Source organism: Phodopus roborovskii, unplaced genomic scaffold (genome assembly GCF_943737965.1).
Source record: "Phodopus roborovskii unplaced genomic scaffold, PHOROB, whole genome shotgun sequence".
Taxonomy (NCBI): Eukaryota; Metazoa; Chordata; class Mammalia; order Rodentia; family Cricetidae; genus Phodopus; species Phodopus roborovskii.
Window position 1 is genome coordinate 13,807,883 of NW_026126409.1, and position 15,224 is coordinate 13,823,106.

At 48.9% G+C, this 15,224-nt stretch overlaps 1 protein-coding gene across 4 annotated transcripts in view; it reads left to right on the forward strand.

Moving 5' to 3' along the window:
- The window catches only part of Arhgef10 (Rho guanine nucleotide exchange factor 10), a 110,721-nt gene that overhangs the window by 13,922 nt on the left and 81,575 nt on the right, over positions 1-15,224 (forward strand). For 2 of the 4 annotated variants that reach the window (XM_051182071.1, XM_051182073.1), the window contains exon 1: positions 5,476-5,545. The exons of 1 other annotated variant lie outside the window; for it this stretch is intronic. In XM_051182071.1, the coding sequence (XP_051038028.1) occupies positions 5,528-5,545 (18 nt within the window). In that variant the 5' untranslated portion in view covers positions 5,476-5,527. Of the gene's footprint in view, positions 1-5,469; positions 5,546-15,224 lie in introns of those variants that run through there. One more of the 4 variants, XM_051182072.1, reaches the window with a different exon arrangement.

The window sequence follows — 15,224 nt, forward strand, 5'->3', positions numbered from 1 at the left end:
CTCTTCTCCACAAGGGACATCATGGGAGAGTAAATAACAACCCAGGTTCACTCACTGGCTAGTGGCAGAAGCTGCAGGAGCCACCCAGGTCAGCTTGAAAACAGCCCCATCGTAGGGTCCTGCCTTCTTGAGCTTCACAGACAGTATGACCACATCTTGCATGGAGGGCAGGAGCACCATGCAGGAGAAGGATGCAGAACTAGTGAGTTCACCACACTGGTTTCCTGAACATCCTAACGGACTATACAGGACCTCCTGCACGTGACACACAAATGTGAGGACCCAGGTTTTATGCAACACAAGAGGAGGGAAGCTCAATCAGAAATGTCTTAAGATCAGGCTGTAGGCAAGCATGTAGGGCATTTTCTTAATTAGTGATTGATGTGGGAGGGTCAAGCCCATTGTGGGCGGTGCCACCCCTAGCCTGGTGGTCCTGGGTTCTATAAGAAAGTGGACTGGGCAAGCCATGAGGAGCAAGTCAGTAAGCAGCACCCTGTATGGCCTCTGTATCAGCTCCTGCCTCCAGGTTCCTTCCCGGTTTGACTTCCTGCCTTGGCTTCCTTCCGAGGACTGTGATTCAGGATGTATAGGCAAAATAAACCCTTTCCTCCTCAAGATACTTGATCACTTCCTGAAGATCCTACTCTTGATAATGATCATGTTGACAATTAAGTTTAAACATATGAACACTGGGGGATCCATTCAGAGCATACGTGTGCTCTGCTTGGTTAACAGTTTACAAACTAGACACCGCTATGTTTCATGTCTCGGATCTCCTTCACCTCCTCCCCAAATTCTTCTGAGTTCTTACCAGGGAATTCTCATCAGAGCCGCCTGTTCTCATTCCCATCAGATGGCTTTAGTTACCTTTTTAACCTAAGACATATACCCTGTGGGCTGACTTCCTTATGCAGCATGACATTTTGAAACTCGTTTCTGAGTCTCTCACTCTGTGGTCCTTCCTAACTGTTTTAATGTATGGGTAAAACATACTGTTTGTCTTCCCCTGACAACAGAGCAAGAGGATTGCCAGTATCAAACTACCAAATTCCTTTGTACAGTGTGAATTGTTTCAAATGGCAAACAAACTCTTGTAAAAAGCCGTCTTGGTAGCTTATGTTTTCCTTATTTGTTTTTTGTTTGTTTGTTTGTTTGTTTTTTAAGATAAGGTCTTGCTGTGTAGCCCAGGCTTGCCTGGGAATCCTCCCGCTTCAGCTCCTGAATGCTGAGATTACAGGCACATACCACCATGTCTAGCTTTTTGTCGTTGTTGTCTTCGGTAAATGCGGAATCACCACATCCTGATCTGCAAGGCTGTGCCAGTGCCCGCCCCCATCATAGCATGCAGAGTCCAAGGATTTCAAGACCTTACCAGTATTGGCTGCTTCATCCATTCTTCATCTTCCAATTGATATACTGCCACCGCATAATGGTTTTAATTTGAGTTTTCTTGAGTAAGATGATATGGAGCATCATTTCCTGTTATTGGCCATCAGTAAATCTTTTGTGAGGTACTTAGGTCTTTTTATTTATAGGTGCTGTAGATTGAATGCTTCCCCAAAAGCTTGTGTATTAGAAACTTAATCCCTAATGCAGCAGTGTTGGGAATCAGTCCCAGCTAAGGTATTCAGAGCATGAGGCACCACTTTCATGAATGGAATCTCACTGCAGGCTTATCATGAATGGACCTCTCATAAAGGATGGAATCAGCCCCCTTGCACATGCATGCTATCTTTTTCTTCCTTCCATACCTTTCCCTCTTCTACCCCTGAATGATGCTAAGAAGGCCCATGCCCTGTGTGCTGGCTAATTTTTTGGTCAACTGGATCCAAGCTAGAGTCATCTGGGAAAAGGGAACCTCTATCAGACTGGCCTATTGGGCATGTTGTTGATCAGTGTTTGGAGTAGGAGGGCCCAAACTACTGTAGGTGGTATCACCTCTGAGCAGGTGGTTCTGTGTAGTTTAAGAAAGGGTGAACAAGCCAGGTACTTGGGAGACTGAGGCAGGTGGATCTCTGTGAGTTCAAGGACAGCCTGGTCTACAGAGTGAGTTCCAAGACAGCTGGGGCTACACACAGAGAAACCCTGTCTAGAAAAAAAAAAACCAACAACAAAAACAAAAAGAAAAAAGAAAGAACAAAAGAAACAAAGAAAGGAAAGAAGTATGGAAGGGAGGGAGGGAGGAAGGAAGGAAAGAAGGAAGGAAGGGTGAGCAAACCATGGAAAAGAAGCCAGAAAACCATATCTTTCCATGGTGTTTGCTTCAGATTCCTGCCCTCACATCCCTCAGTGATGGGTTGTGACCTGGTGAGCTGAAATAAACCCTTTCTTCTCCAGGTTGCTTTTGGGCACAGTCTTTATTACAGAAATAAAACAAACAAACGAACAAACTAACTAGCTATAAAACCTGAGAGCTCTTTGTCTGCAAGTAAGGTTAAAAACTCTAAGAAAGAAGTTCCTAGTCATTATAAATTTCCCATTCTCAGACATTGTTACAGCAACATGAAATGGACCAAGGCAGGTGAATGTAGTGTATATATCAGTTATTAGCTCAACAAGGTGGCACATAAAGGAAGAGGGTTTCTTTTGGCTCATGGTTTGAAGAGGCACAATCTGTCATGGCAGATGGTGATCGGTGGAGCGTTAGTAGAAGGAACATGTGGTAGCTGCTTATTGTATGGTTGGTACCAAGCAAGAAGAGATGGCAGGATGGGGGACTGGGGTATATACCCCAAGGCTCACCCTCCCAGTAACCCTTTTCCTCCAGCTAGACCCCACACCCAAGGATTCACAATGTCACCAAACAGTGCCCCTAGCTGGGAGTCAAGTCTGAAATATATGAGTCTGAGGAGGTCCATTTCCCACAGTAACAATGTACTAACAATATCCACTCCAAGCCAAGGCTTGTCTTTCATATTATCCATGCCCTGAGATAAGTGGGACTTTTAAGTATCGACTAAGCCTATTTAGTGTTTTTTGCATGTTTGATGTATTCTGTATTCTATCTGGAGACCAGTAAGGTATTTTACCCTGTTTTCTTCTAGACACTTTACAATCATTATGCTTTAGTCTGTGTTCCATTTCAAACTTGATTCTAAGATTAAGCTTTTAACATACATATTTCCTGTGACTAGCACCCCCTCCTTACACTATTTGGTTTACTGGTAACATTGTTTAGATGCTTAGGGCAATGCTGAATGGCTAGGGATAGCTCATGTCTGTAATACAGCATTGTCAGGATCTGACACACAGATAAAAACAATAGGTAATGGACAGGATCTAATTGACATCATCCAAACATTACTCCAGCAAATGAAGAAATGTGAGTTTAACGACATAACAGATGCAGTTCAATGCTCACAGAGCATCTGCTTGAACACAGTGCTAGCCATCAAGTGTTTCACGAGGGTTAAAGATTAAAATCATATAAAGTTTAACATTACATACTGTTAGGGTACAGTAGAATTACACTTTATGTATATAATTAAATATATTCATGGATTTGTAAATGCACTTACACGATAATAAAAGAAAAATCCCTAAATGTTTGATAATTAAGCCTAACTTTTCTCAGTATACCATGGGTCAAAGAGGACTTAAGATGGTAAGACTCACACTCCCATGTGTGTGAAACTATCAGATTGGATAGGACTTGAGTCAGTCCAACTCCTTTCTTCCCCCCTGGGGGCCCTGCCTGGTGTGATCCTTCTCAGTGGCATTGCCAGCCCTGAACTCAGTCACTCATTCACAGCCTTGGGGAATGCTGTGTGTTCTTTACTCTGGCAGAAAATGCCATAGTATAGACCTACTTCCTCCCCAAAAGTTGCTTAGAAAATGCCCTTCACGTTTCTAGTCTGGGAGTTCTTTGAGTAGCTTACCCAAAGGACTTCCATGGAGACAAAACAGTGTCTTGCCTGTGTTCAGACAAGTCTGAGAGAACATTTGGAAACACCACAGTCCATTCCTGTAACTTTAGTCAGTGTTACTAACAAACACAAAATGTCAGCATCCCTAGGCTGTAGTCTGATTTACCCACTCACCCTTGTCTGCTTGATTTTACTACAGAGAAGTACCTAGCTACAGAGCACATCGGCTTTGTGGACATTTGATGCAGAACAAATATCTCTTTGAACTCATTCTGTAGTTAGTTGAATGGGCTTAGAGTCTCTCAGAAAGAAGCCTGGCTTTTCCATAACGCACATTGCTTCTATGAACCGTGTTGGCAGGAAAGGTCACAGTCAGGCATGGGAACAAGTGTTTGCTACATGCACTAATGAGGTACCAGGTAGCACTTTGATGGTTGCTGTCTTCCTTTTGTACTTGTTTAATGATTTGCCTCCCTTTGCAATCACAAAATAAAACGCGTTGAGAAGTTCAGCTGCCCAGAAGGGCCCTTCTAGACTATCCCAGGGCTTTTCTATGCAGACACTTGCAGGTCTTTTCATATCACCATGGCCCATAGTGTGATGCTCCATGGTCTCCACAGTGCCACCCTTCCAGGATCAGGCACCTGGCAGAGGCTAAGGTAGGCTTCCTCCAGCATCTCCTCCTGCTTTATCGAGTTGTGCAAAAACTCAGGTCCGGAAAACAAGAGGCTCCTGGCAACAAACAGGTAAGCTGTGAAATGGCCCCGGGGAGTTGGGAGTTGAGGCCACTGCTGGGTCTGGATTTCTAGCTCTGTACTTAGAGGGACCAGGAGCAGCTGACGCTGATCAGCCAGATGGACTAGGCAGGCTGGGCGGCTCAGGGTGGGTGAGTACTCCAGATCAGATGGGTTGTCCTCCTGGTGTTCCCTGCTCACAGGAGAGGTCTGCAAGGAGTAGTGAATGCTGGGAACATAATGGGTATGGGAAAGGTGGGCAAGAGGCAGAGGATGCTAGAGTCACGATGGGTGTGGTATCCGCTCTGTGGCCCCTGCCAATGAAACCCACGAAGTAAGAGTTGGGCAGGGAGAGAAGGGTCAAAGACGGGTGAAGTGCAGTTCAGCGCCTCCTGCCCACAGGAGTCCAGACCTGGGATCTGGAAGGAGCAGCAGATGCTGGGGTCACGATGGGTGGAGTGCTTGTCTCGTGTTCCCCGCCCGCGTCAGCACAGATCCCAGAGTCCCATAGAGGGCGGATGCTCGTGAGGCGCACTCGGCCCGCGCCACTCGCCCTAGTGACCAGGCGTCTGAGGGGAAAAGCGCCCACTCTGGGGCACTGCGAGCCGGTGTCCTTCTCGTGCCTTCTCTACCCGGGAGCGCCCGGTAGGCAGCATCTCTCCCACGCGCCGGGTGGCTCGGGGCGTTGGATTGGGGGCGGGGCGGGGAGGGGGGAGCGGGTGGCCACGTGGCCTTGCAGGAATGCGCGGGCGCGGGGGCCGGGCGCATCCAAGGAACGGGCAGGAACGCTGGCCAGTGGGCACCAGACACGGCCCGCTCTGGCCAATCATGGCGAGATGGGCGGGGCTTACCCCGGAGGGCGGGGTGGGAGTCATCGCGGGCGGGGCGCGCGGGGGGCGCCGGACAACTGGCGGACGGAGACGGCGGATGGCGCCCGGCCCCTCGGTGAGTGAGCACGGAGACCCCCCCTCCCCCTCCCCAGGCCGCTTGCACGAGCTGCTTCTTTGCTTTAAAAGTTGCACTTTTGCCCAGCTCTCCAAAGTAGCTAAACCCCACCCAGGGACTCGCGCTCACAGTGACACAGATGGTAGCGAATAGCCACCCCCCACCCCAACACACACAGCAGTCCAGCCTCTGTCTCTGGCACAGGACAGCAAGGAACTCCCAACTTTAATTTTAGTTGACCCCTAAGCCGGCTCATATTGCCCTGTTTAGGTTCATTAGCTCCCCACCCCTCCCCCAGACTTAGAAGCATAAATGACCCCTAGGCACAGACAGAAGCAAGTGGTCTGTCAACATTGAGGTGTCCCCTCATAGGTAAGGCATCTTGCAACCCTCAGTGTCAGTGGGTATCCCTAGATACAAACCAGTGAGGAGCTCTGCAACGTCCATGGGTGTCTCTAGACACAGCAATGAGCAGGCCACCTAACTTAAGTGACTGTCCAACTTAGGAACAGAGAGCAGACAGTAGCCCCCAGAATCTTGGATGTCCCATAGCCTGAGGAGGAAGCCCTAGGGCATGTGCAGTATTGACTTGCAATCTTGAATTGCTTGGGAAAAGTCAGATTGGGGCATTTGAATGGAGATGCTTAGGATCAAGCCTAAGGTCTCCTTTAGGGTGACAGTGACTGCTGGTTTACTTTTTTGGCCACCCACCATTGCTCAAAAATCTGGTCTGATGGGCAGTAAATAATAGCAGGTGGTTGGGCCTGGAACACTCTCTGGGACCCCACGTTTTGAATGCAGAAGCATGATTGTGCTTTTAATGAGTTTGTCAGTGCCCAGAGGGCAGTAGTGTGGACTAATTCAGGGTGCGCCTCAGTTATGACTTTTGCTGGAGGAAGGGGACCTTGTGAACTCAAATGGCAGTAATTTTTCATTCTTTTCTTTGGCTGGGCCATATAGTAAGCTGTGTTGCTGTGTTTAGAATCTGGGCAAGGGACAACATTTTCACTGCTGGGTGACTTGTTTTTCCTTGCTTTTTTTTTTGGATTGGATTTAGGTCCTTGCACATGCAATGTAGGTGCTGGTCACTACTGCTGGGTACCTTCTTCGGCAAATGTTCTACTGTTGAACTACTCCTGCAGCCTCACTTACTAGTAATCTATTTTGGCACTTGAAGGCCTGAGTTTGGAGGATCTTGAGTCTGAGGCCAACTTGGGCTCCAGTAGTGAGACCTTAGTATAAACAAGGAGGTGGGGCTGGGGTGTGGCTCAGAGGTAGAGCACTTTGCCTGGCTGGCAGCAGGCTGGGTTTGATCCCCAGTAAGTGGCAAATAAATGAATGCAGAGATAAAGTTGTGATGGCTTAAAAGAGAATGCCTCTCACAGGCTCAGAGTTCTTGGTCCCTAGTTGGTGGTGCAGTTTGGGTGGGTTTAGGAGGTATGGCCTTGAAGGAGGAAGCGTGTCCTTCGAGGTTTCAAAGCCGTGGACCCATTCAGAGTATGTTGTCTTTGCTCCATGCTTGTGGTTTCAGGTGTGAGCTCGAGGCTTTTTACTCTAGCCAGCACGCATGCTGCCACGCTCTCCCTCAGTGACTTTCATCTCTCAGAAACCATATGCCCAAATAAACCTCTTCTATAGCCTGCCTTGTTTGTGGTGGTTTATCACAGCAGTAATAAAGTAACTAAAATAATAACATACATATCTCAAATACCTGTTTACCAAAAGGTAATTTTTATTAGAAAAGATTCATGAAGTTTATACCTCGTATCTTTAAACGTGTGCCACTCATCTCCAGCTCTAACAGCTTTCTCTAATTTCACTGGCTTCAGTATCAAGCACGAGTTACCTTGTGTGAAGTCACTGTCTAGTGCTATACAGTAGTTCATGAGTTCTCAGAGGGAAGAGTTGCCATATTTGATGATGCCCATCATTTATTAGCTTCACCAAACAGACCAGTTGTTGACAAAGGAGTTTTAGCTACTGAGGGATGAGGTAAAGTTAATTATTGGAAATAACTTTGTTTCTGAGGGGCTTGAATTAGAACCGTGTTGCCATGCTTGCACAAGCTCTTCTACTGAGATATACCCCCAGCCCACTTTATCTTTTAGTCTTGGGTTCTTCTAGATTTATCAAAGGTATTAATCAAAATACCTCATCCTTCTGATGAGGCTAGAAGCAAGCGTTGGCGGTTCTAAATGGAGAAGTTCTGGGTGGGGTGGGCTGTGTGCCTGGGCCCTGTGGCTGTCTCATCTTGGCTTGGTACTGCTCATGTGTGAAGTCACTGGGAGGCAATGTGTATAAAAACACAGAAAGTGTTCTGTGTTTACCAAAGACAAGTGAAAATGTGGCAACTGTGGCTGTTGTCATCCGTAGATAATAGTATAAGCCATTGCCATATTTGGAAGAAACCTCTGATGTATAATACATCATTCTTTAATTGCACGACTCATAATCGTAAGTACACAATGGAAGATTGTAACTGGAGACAGATCATATTGACGTCCATTCCTGAGTACTGTTTCCTTGGATGGAGAGGTAAATAAGCAAGGCTGTGTTAGACAGAATGGGATACCCTGTTAATTACCATTGGGGCAGAGCTATAGCTATTGCTAGCTATGTTCTCTGGAGATGTGATTTGGGGATAATACATTGGGACAGACAGCTTGGGTTTTGGTTTTGCTTTTGTTTTGTTTTGTTTTTTTTAGATAGGGTTTCTCTGTATTGCTTTGGAACCTGCCCTGGAACTCATTCTGTAGACCAGGCTGGCCTTGAACTCACAGAGATCCTCCTGTCTCTGCCTCCCAAGTGCTAGGATTAAAGGTATGCACCACTACCACCCAGCTGACAGGCAGTTTGGAAGGGTCTGTAACGAAGTCAGAATTGGTGGCAGGTGGTCCCAGAGTATGTCTGTGGACAGGTATCAGGGTGGTGGCCTTGAGTGTGGACAGGAATTGGGCTGCAGCCTCTGGAGAGGTAACATTTATAGGAATATGTGGGGTACAGTGTAGCTTTAGAAGGTCCTGCCATCAGCTCTTACCCTCTTTTGGATCTTCTGCTCTATCCCATCGACATGGCCTTCCACAGTGGCGAGGCCTGGATGCTGACTTGCACCTCTTTCTGTATGTGGATTTTCAAATCTTGATTATGAAACAAAGCAGTAATTTCTCATAGTGTCTTTGTCAGTCTCTTTCTACCTTTACCGTCTCTTGTTTTCCCTTGTGTCACGTTAATGTACACCTACTAGTAGAAAGTGGTGTCTGTGGGTTGTATTTTTACAAGACAATGGGGAAGAGGAAAAATGTTTTTCATCAGTTACTAGGTTTAATGATTATGCCTTTCATGTCACATTCTGATATGATACCAAGACTTTGTCTTCAATCCCATGAGGAGCTGTGACAGTCAATTGGAGGACCTTGTAGGGGAGCCATGCATAATCATGCCTAGTGTGGGTTGAGTGTCTTCCCCATGGTGGTGGCCTGGCTGAGTCAATGTCCTGCAGAGGAATGAGGTGTTCATTGGCCCAGGCTAGGCTACAGTTCCCAGGAAGGCAGACCAGTGGGCCTGAGCTCTCATCACTAGGTCCTGTTCTGAAGGTGCGGACTGCTTTAGATGCTGAGGATCTGTTTTTCATTATGGGCGTGGCTGGTGGGTGTTATCAAGCTTCCCCTGACCCTGTGACAGGACACTTTCTTGTCATGCTAGGGTTTGAACCCAGGTCTCACATGCTGGATGAGTGTTCTACCACCAGGGTGCAGCTGCACCCTGAAGTCACTTCTTTTTAAAGAAAAGCATTGTGGACATGTCCCTTGAGACACTGCACTGAAGAGAAAACCCTAGAGTCCTGTGTATAGATGATGCTTGAGCTGCCGTCACGCCTCATTGGTGTGGATAATTAAGACTACATAGTGACTCACATGTGGGATGCAAGCATCCTCGAGGTAGACACAGAAGGATCACTTCATATTTGAGCCCGCCTGAACTGTTAGTGACTTCTACGTCAGCCTGGGCAACAGTGTGAAGCCCTTTTTGAAACAAACAAAACAAAATAATAGGATGGATAAGAAAAGACATGGCAGGGCCCAAGGAAACAAATGTTTTATGTTTCTTTGTTTGTTTGTTTGTTAGGATTAGGGCTTGTGTCTGATAGCCAGGTCCGAGGGTACTCACTGTTTCATTCTACTTTTTTTGCTCTATTTTTTGAAAAGGTAAATGAAGTCAGTTTGGTTTCTGGTTTTCTTTAAAGGGTATAAGAATAATGAATTGAAGTGTTCCCTGGTGCTTTTCTCATTAGTTATAAGTTCAGGATTGGCAGTCCAATCTTTGGAGAGGATAAATGGTCCTGGTGTCAGCATGGTGAGGCGGTGGGCTGGCCTGTAAGGCCAGGGCTTGTGTCATACAGTGGCGTTTCCACTTGGGTCTTTACAGGGATGACCATGGTGACCCAATGGTGAGGACATGTCCAGGGAACCTCACAACTGAGTGCCTCTGAAGGCCCGGGTTTGTGTATGAGAACCTGTGGAGTGTGTCACTGCAGTGCATGGGCCCAAGTCCTGCTAGGTCCAGGGGTCACATGGGTGGGGTGCTGTTGAGGCCCTGCAGAGATAGCCTTTCTGTGTGGGCTTGGCCCTTTGGTTCTCAGTACTGGCCAGCTTTCTGGCTTCAGGAGTGATGAGATCCTTGCTCGATGCTTTGCTGTGAAGCACTTGACTCAACGGGGTTGGAAGCAGCCCGAAAACGGAATGTGTGAGCTCAGGTGGGCACTGCCAGCCCCCTCGGAGAATCAGAGTGGCAGCTGCTCTGAGGAGCATTGTGGGAAAGGCCGTCTCTGAAGGTGTGGCCCTGTGCTGTGTAGAGCAGGCCACTTTTTAGTCAGAGCCAAAGACTGACCTCGCATTTGGTTCTGAGAATGTCACAGGGACACAATTCTCCATTGACAGCCCAGAACCCAGGGTCTGAAGTGGAAGAATGCAGCAAAGCCTGGGGCACCGGCCTGGACGGGGCAGGTCCTCTCTGCTTTTAGAATAGAGTCTAGACATGCAGGGCTTTGGATGATTTCATAGGAAGGAATGAAAGGTGCAGTGTTTTGCCAAGCAACGAAAGCAGTTGGGAAAATAATCATGGGTACTTGAACCGAGGAAGAGGGATTTATGTTTTCCAGGATGTGTGCTCTGCTCAGTGGTTCTCTGTGGAGGTGGGAGAACTGTTTCTGCAGAGTCTCTTCCGCCATCCATTGTGTCTAGACAGGAGGTCTGTAAAGGGTGGGGCTCTTGGTGAGACCACAGGGAAGGCGGGGAACCTGTCTGAATTTACCTGTCACCCTAGGAGATTTTCAGTTCCAAAGAAGTACATTTTGCAGATGGCTCATCTTCATTGTGTGAGCGCCCCTTTTTAAAATTAATTTTTCCATAACTATATCCTTTCCCTTTGCCCAACTCCTGTCAGATCCTCCCCACCACCCTCCCTACTCCTCCTCCACTTCATGTTCTCTCTTTCTCTTTCTCTCTCTAAAAAAAAAAAAGGAAAAGAAAATCAAAATAAATAAGAAACCTGAAGAAAGAAAGAAAAAAGAAACGCTAAAATAAACAAACCATAGAGTTTATTTTGTATTGGCCAACTGACTGCTGGTCACTGAGCCAACCCTAGAGTGCAGTTCTTATGCCCAGTGATGCTCCACTGGGAAAAAAACAAAAACAAAACAAAAAAAAAAAAAACTCTGATTTTTCCCTTTGTCAGTAGATATCAGTTGAAAATAGCTGCTTGGTTAGGTGTGGAACCCTGAGTCTACTTACCCCTCTCAGTACTGGGACCCCTGACTGGCTTGAACCTGTGCAGGCATCTGTGAATTCATATGTGCACCAGTGTTGTTGTGTCTGGTTGATGCCATTTCCTTGGAGACGGAATGACTGCTGTGGAGGGTTGGAGTAGTAAGTGTAGGGTGAGGGTAACTGAAAGGCAGGGTGGCCATTAAGTAGATCTTTCCACCCTGCAGGGGAGAAAGCGGAGGCAGGAAGGCCCACTCTGAGTCGTTCGTAGCCACTGGTCAGGTGTGGGTAGTGAGGGCCAATGGTCAGCCAGCTTTGGGAAGGAGGGAAATTGTAACTATCAGCTTTGTTCAGGGATCTGGACCTGGGCCTAAGTGAAAGGAGAGAACTGGGGACGGCCCTCAGGGCTCTGTTTATCCAGAGAGGAAGAAGCCAGTAGGAGGACCAGTTGCCCAGGGTTAGGTTTGTCCATTGGGTGCCTCCCTGAGACATGAAGTGGGCAGCTCCCTTCAGTGTCATCGTAATGCATGGTATCAGGCATTTAACTGGCACTGAAGCTGCAGGTTTGTGGAATCACCCTGGGCATCAGAGAGTTAGAAGGGGGTGCAGAGACTGTGGCACCCAGAGACCCACCCAAGAGAAATGTGCAGGAAGGGGTACATGGAGCCTGTTGACCCATAGAGGTAGCCTCTGGTTACCAGGCTAGGAACAGGTTGCTGATGGCAGCACAGATCAGGTTTGTGGAGAGAGGAGCAGCGTGGAGAAGGTCCCTCTCCCAAGGGTCCTATGTAAGAGTCCACATAGCCTGTTTCCTCCACATGGTAGAGGGAGCAGAGGAGGGGATCCCGAGCCCCTTTACAGTGATACCATCACATACCACTAGAGAGGACACACTCCTCGGGGTGCGGGGATGGGTGTCTTCCCACAAACCCGTGTAGTGTGGGGCTTCCTCCTAACTTTCTCCACAGTTGGCTGGAGGGGTAGGGCAGGAACAGGATGGTCTTAATCCATACATGGGATCCCTGGCTAATGGCCATCAGAGGGGGCAGCATTCCTCAGGCTGCCTCTGAGTCTGAGTCTACACAGACAATGGAGGAGCGTGGACGTTACTACAAGGCCACAGGAGGGTCACCTATGGCCTCACAGTCCAGCTAGGGTCTGAAGGTCAGCTTTGGCCCAGTCATCAGCCACACAGATTTCCTGGGGATGTTGCTGTCCCTAGGCCAGCTTCCTCCCGGACCCCATCCAGACCTCACCCTTTGTTCCTTTAAAAGGCTCGCCCTGTCCTGAACTGGAACTCCAGGCTGTCTACTCCTGAGTCACAGCAGCCACCCTCCCCCTTGATCTTCAGCCCTTTCAGATTGGCATGTTCCTTCCCACAGTGCCTGGTGGCTCACTTCTAGGGAGCTGGTTTCTGGACTTGGTCAGCACTTGCCCACCTGTCCTTGCTGTCTTCTCCCATTAAAGATGTCTTATTTGGGTCCAGCGGACCTGAGTCTCTCTGGCAGCCAGATGTGAGGTCTCCAAGCATGTGACGACCAGGACACCCTCTGTTCCTTTGCTGGCTCCCCAACATGTAAGTGTGGAAACAGACCACAGCCCTGGATATTTTCGAAAGTTTGAAGAATCATGTGTGTGACATCGCTGGGAAATCCCAAGCTCAGCAGCAACTTAGGGCAGCGTTCTCTGTCTCCCCTGCTCCTCTTCCTATTCTTACTCTGCTCGTTGGGTTGGTTTATTTGAACTCCGGCTTGTTTCCTGGTCAGGTCATGAACTTCCCATTTCTGTTCTGTACCTTCCTGGACTAGGCCTGCCTGGGGCATTACAGGCCATGGATAACCAAGGACTGATGTACTGTCCTAAGGGCCTCACAAGAAAGCCAGAGAAAGGCTTGTCCACAGAGGCTGCCCAAGCAGCCTGTGTGGGCACAGACTGTGAGTTCAGATGGTCAGCTCTAATCTGGTGACTGTTCCCCTTCTGTGAGAGATTTTCTGCTCTGGTGTTTTCCATGTAACGTCTGGTCTCCTGAAGAGCATTTGCAAAGGCATTACCAGGTCAACATGAAATTAGAATCACACAGACATTTAGATACCAGCATATAGTTTGGGTTTTGTTTAGATGCCATGAGTCTGTCATGTGAGACATTATTGGTTTATGTCAGCTGTGGTCTCAATTTGGGCATGCATTGGGGTGCCCAGGCTGCTAGCCAGGCTGCAAGGGAAGGTACTGTTTCATGGTAAAGCACCATCCTGGTATGTTGATCTTCAAGTTCCATGGGACCTAGTCTGGATGCCTCCTCTATTTTGATTCCCACCTCTGTTGGGAGCCTCTGGGGGCTCCGCGAAGGAGATAATGCATAATGCAGGCCAGCCAGCAGCATGGCTCAGATGCATGGCTGGGGCTATGCTCGCAGCTGTCTGTCCTCTGTCCTCTCGGATGTGGGCTCTTGTGAGGGCAACAGGGATCAGGAGGTGGATAGAGTGGGTCTCCCGCTACTGACCTGTGCTCTTTGGAGTTTGAATGATACATACAGTAACATGATTGGCTGAGCTCTGAAGGACATTCGAGAGCCATCCCTGGGAGCTAGGCCAGGGTGTCCTGGGAGCTCAGTGGATGGAGAGGCCTGAGACAGCCTTGGGGGCCTTTGCCTAGGCTGCGGCAGTTGAGACACAGGCTGGCAGGGCGCCTTCCTGGTGCATTGGTCAGTGGCTTTCCCCTGTGTGCTGAGGCGGTCTTCTCAGGCTCACACCAGACCAGGCCCACTGGCTGTGCCCTTCTAGTCATGGCCCAACCTTCACTCCTTCTCGAGTCCTCCACAATGTCCGCTTCACCTGGACCACATCCAGAGCTGTGTCTCATGAGCCTGTGAATAGGGCCTTGTTCTTAGGAATTACTTAACACCATGTTTCATGTCAACAAGCCCAGGTGAGTTCCTTCCTGATAAAGCATAGCGGTGGACTGAGGCAGGGAGCAGAGAAGGGCAGAGAGGGAGCCTGGGGTGAAAGCATACCCAGGAACGCAGTTTGCAAGATGATAGGATCATGTGGAAAGCACTTAGCTGTGCGGACAGGAGGCGGCGGCAGCAGTAGTGTTGCTTGCTGGGTCAGTGGGCTGTGCTCGCCATGTGAGTGGGCAGTGCTGATGGTGAGGGACACTGGCTGGGTCAGTGCTGATGGTGGGGGTCACTGGCTGGGTCAGTGCTGATGGTGGGGGACACTGGCTGGGTCAGTGCTGATGGTGGGGGACACTGGCTGGGTCAGTGCTGATGGTGGGGGACACTGGCTGGGTCAGTGCTGATGGTGGGGGACACTGGCTGGGTCAGTGCTGATGGTGGGGGACACTGGCTGGGTCAGTGCTGATGGTGGGGGACACTGGCTGGGTCAGTGCTGATGGTGGGGGACACTGGCTGGGTCAGTGCTGATGGTGGGGGACACTGGCTGGGTCAGTGCTGATGGTGGGGGACACTGGCTGGGTCAGTGCTGATGGTGGGGGACACTGGCTGGGTCAGTGGGCAGTGCCGGCTGTAGGAGTTGTTGGCTGCTTTTCTCTACTTGAGCAGTTGCGGGTGGTTTGATTTGGCCCGCAGCTGGCTGTTGGGACTACATGTGTTTTAAGTATTCTTAAAGCCCATGCAGTGAGATTTAGAAGATGTCTGCAGGTGAACAGCCCTGCGCAGTGTGCCTGAAGGTGTGTGCTTGTCTCAAACAAATCCCCAACATCTAAGTAACAACTTTGCCTGCTTTCAGGAAGGGCGTTTGCTACCTGCCACTGGCGACCTCACAGATCAGCAGAGAGAGCTCAGAGACGCGCAGAACCAATGCAGGTGCCATTGCTCGTTTCTGGATCCCCCAGGCACTGCTGCCTACTCTGGTTTCTAGCTGGTGCTAAGTGATGACGTCAGCCTGGGGGATCTCATG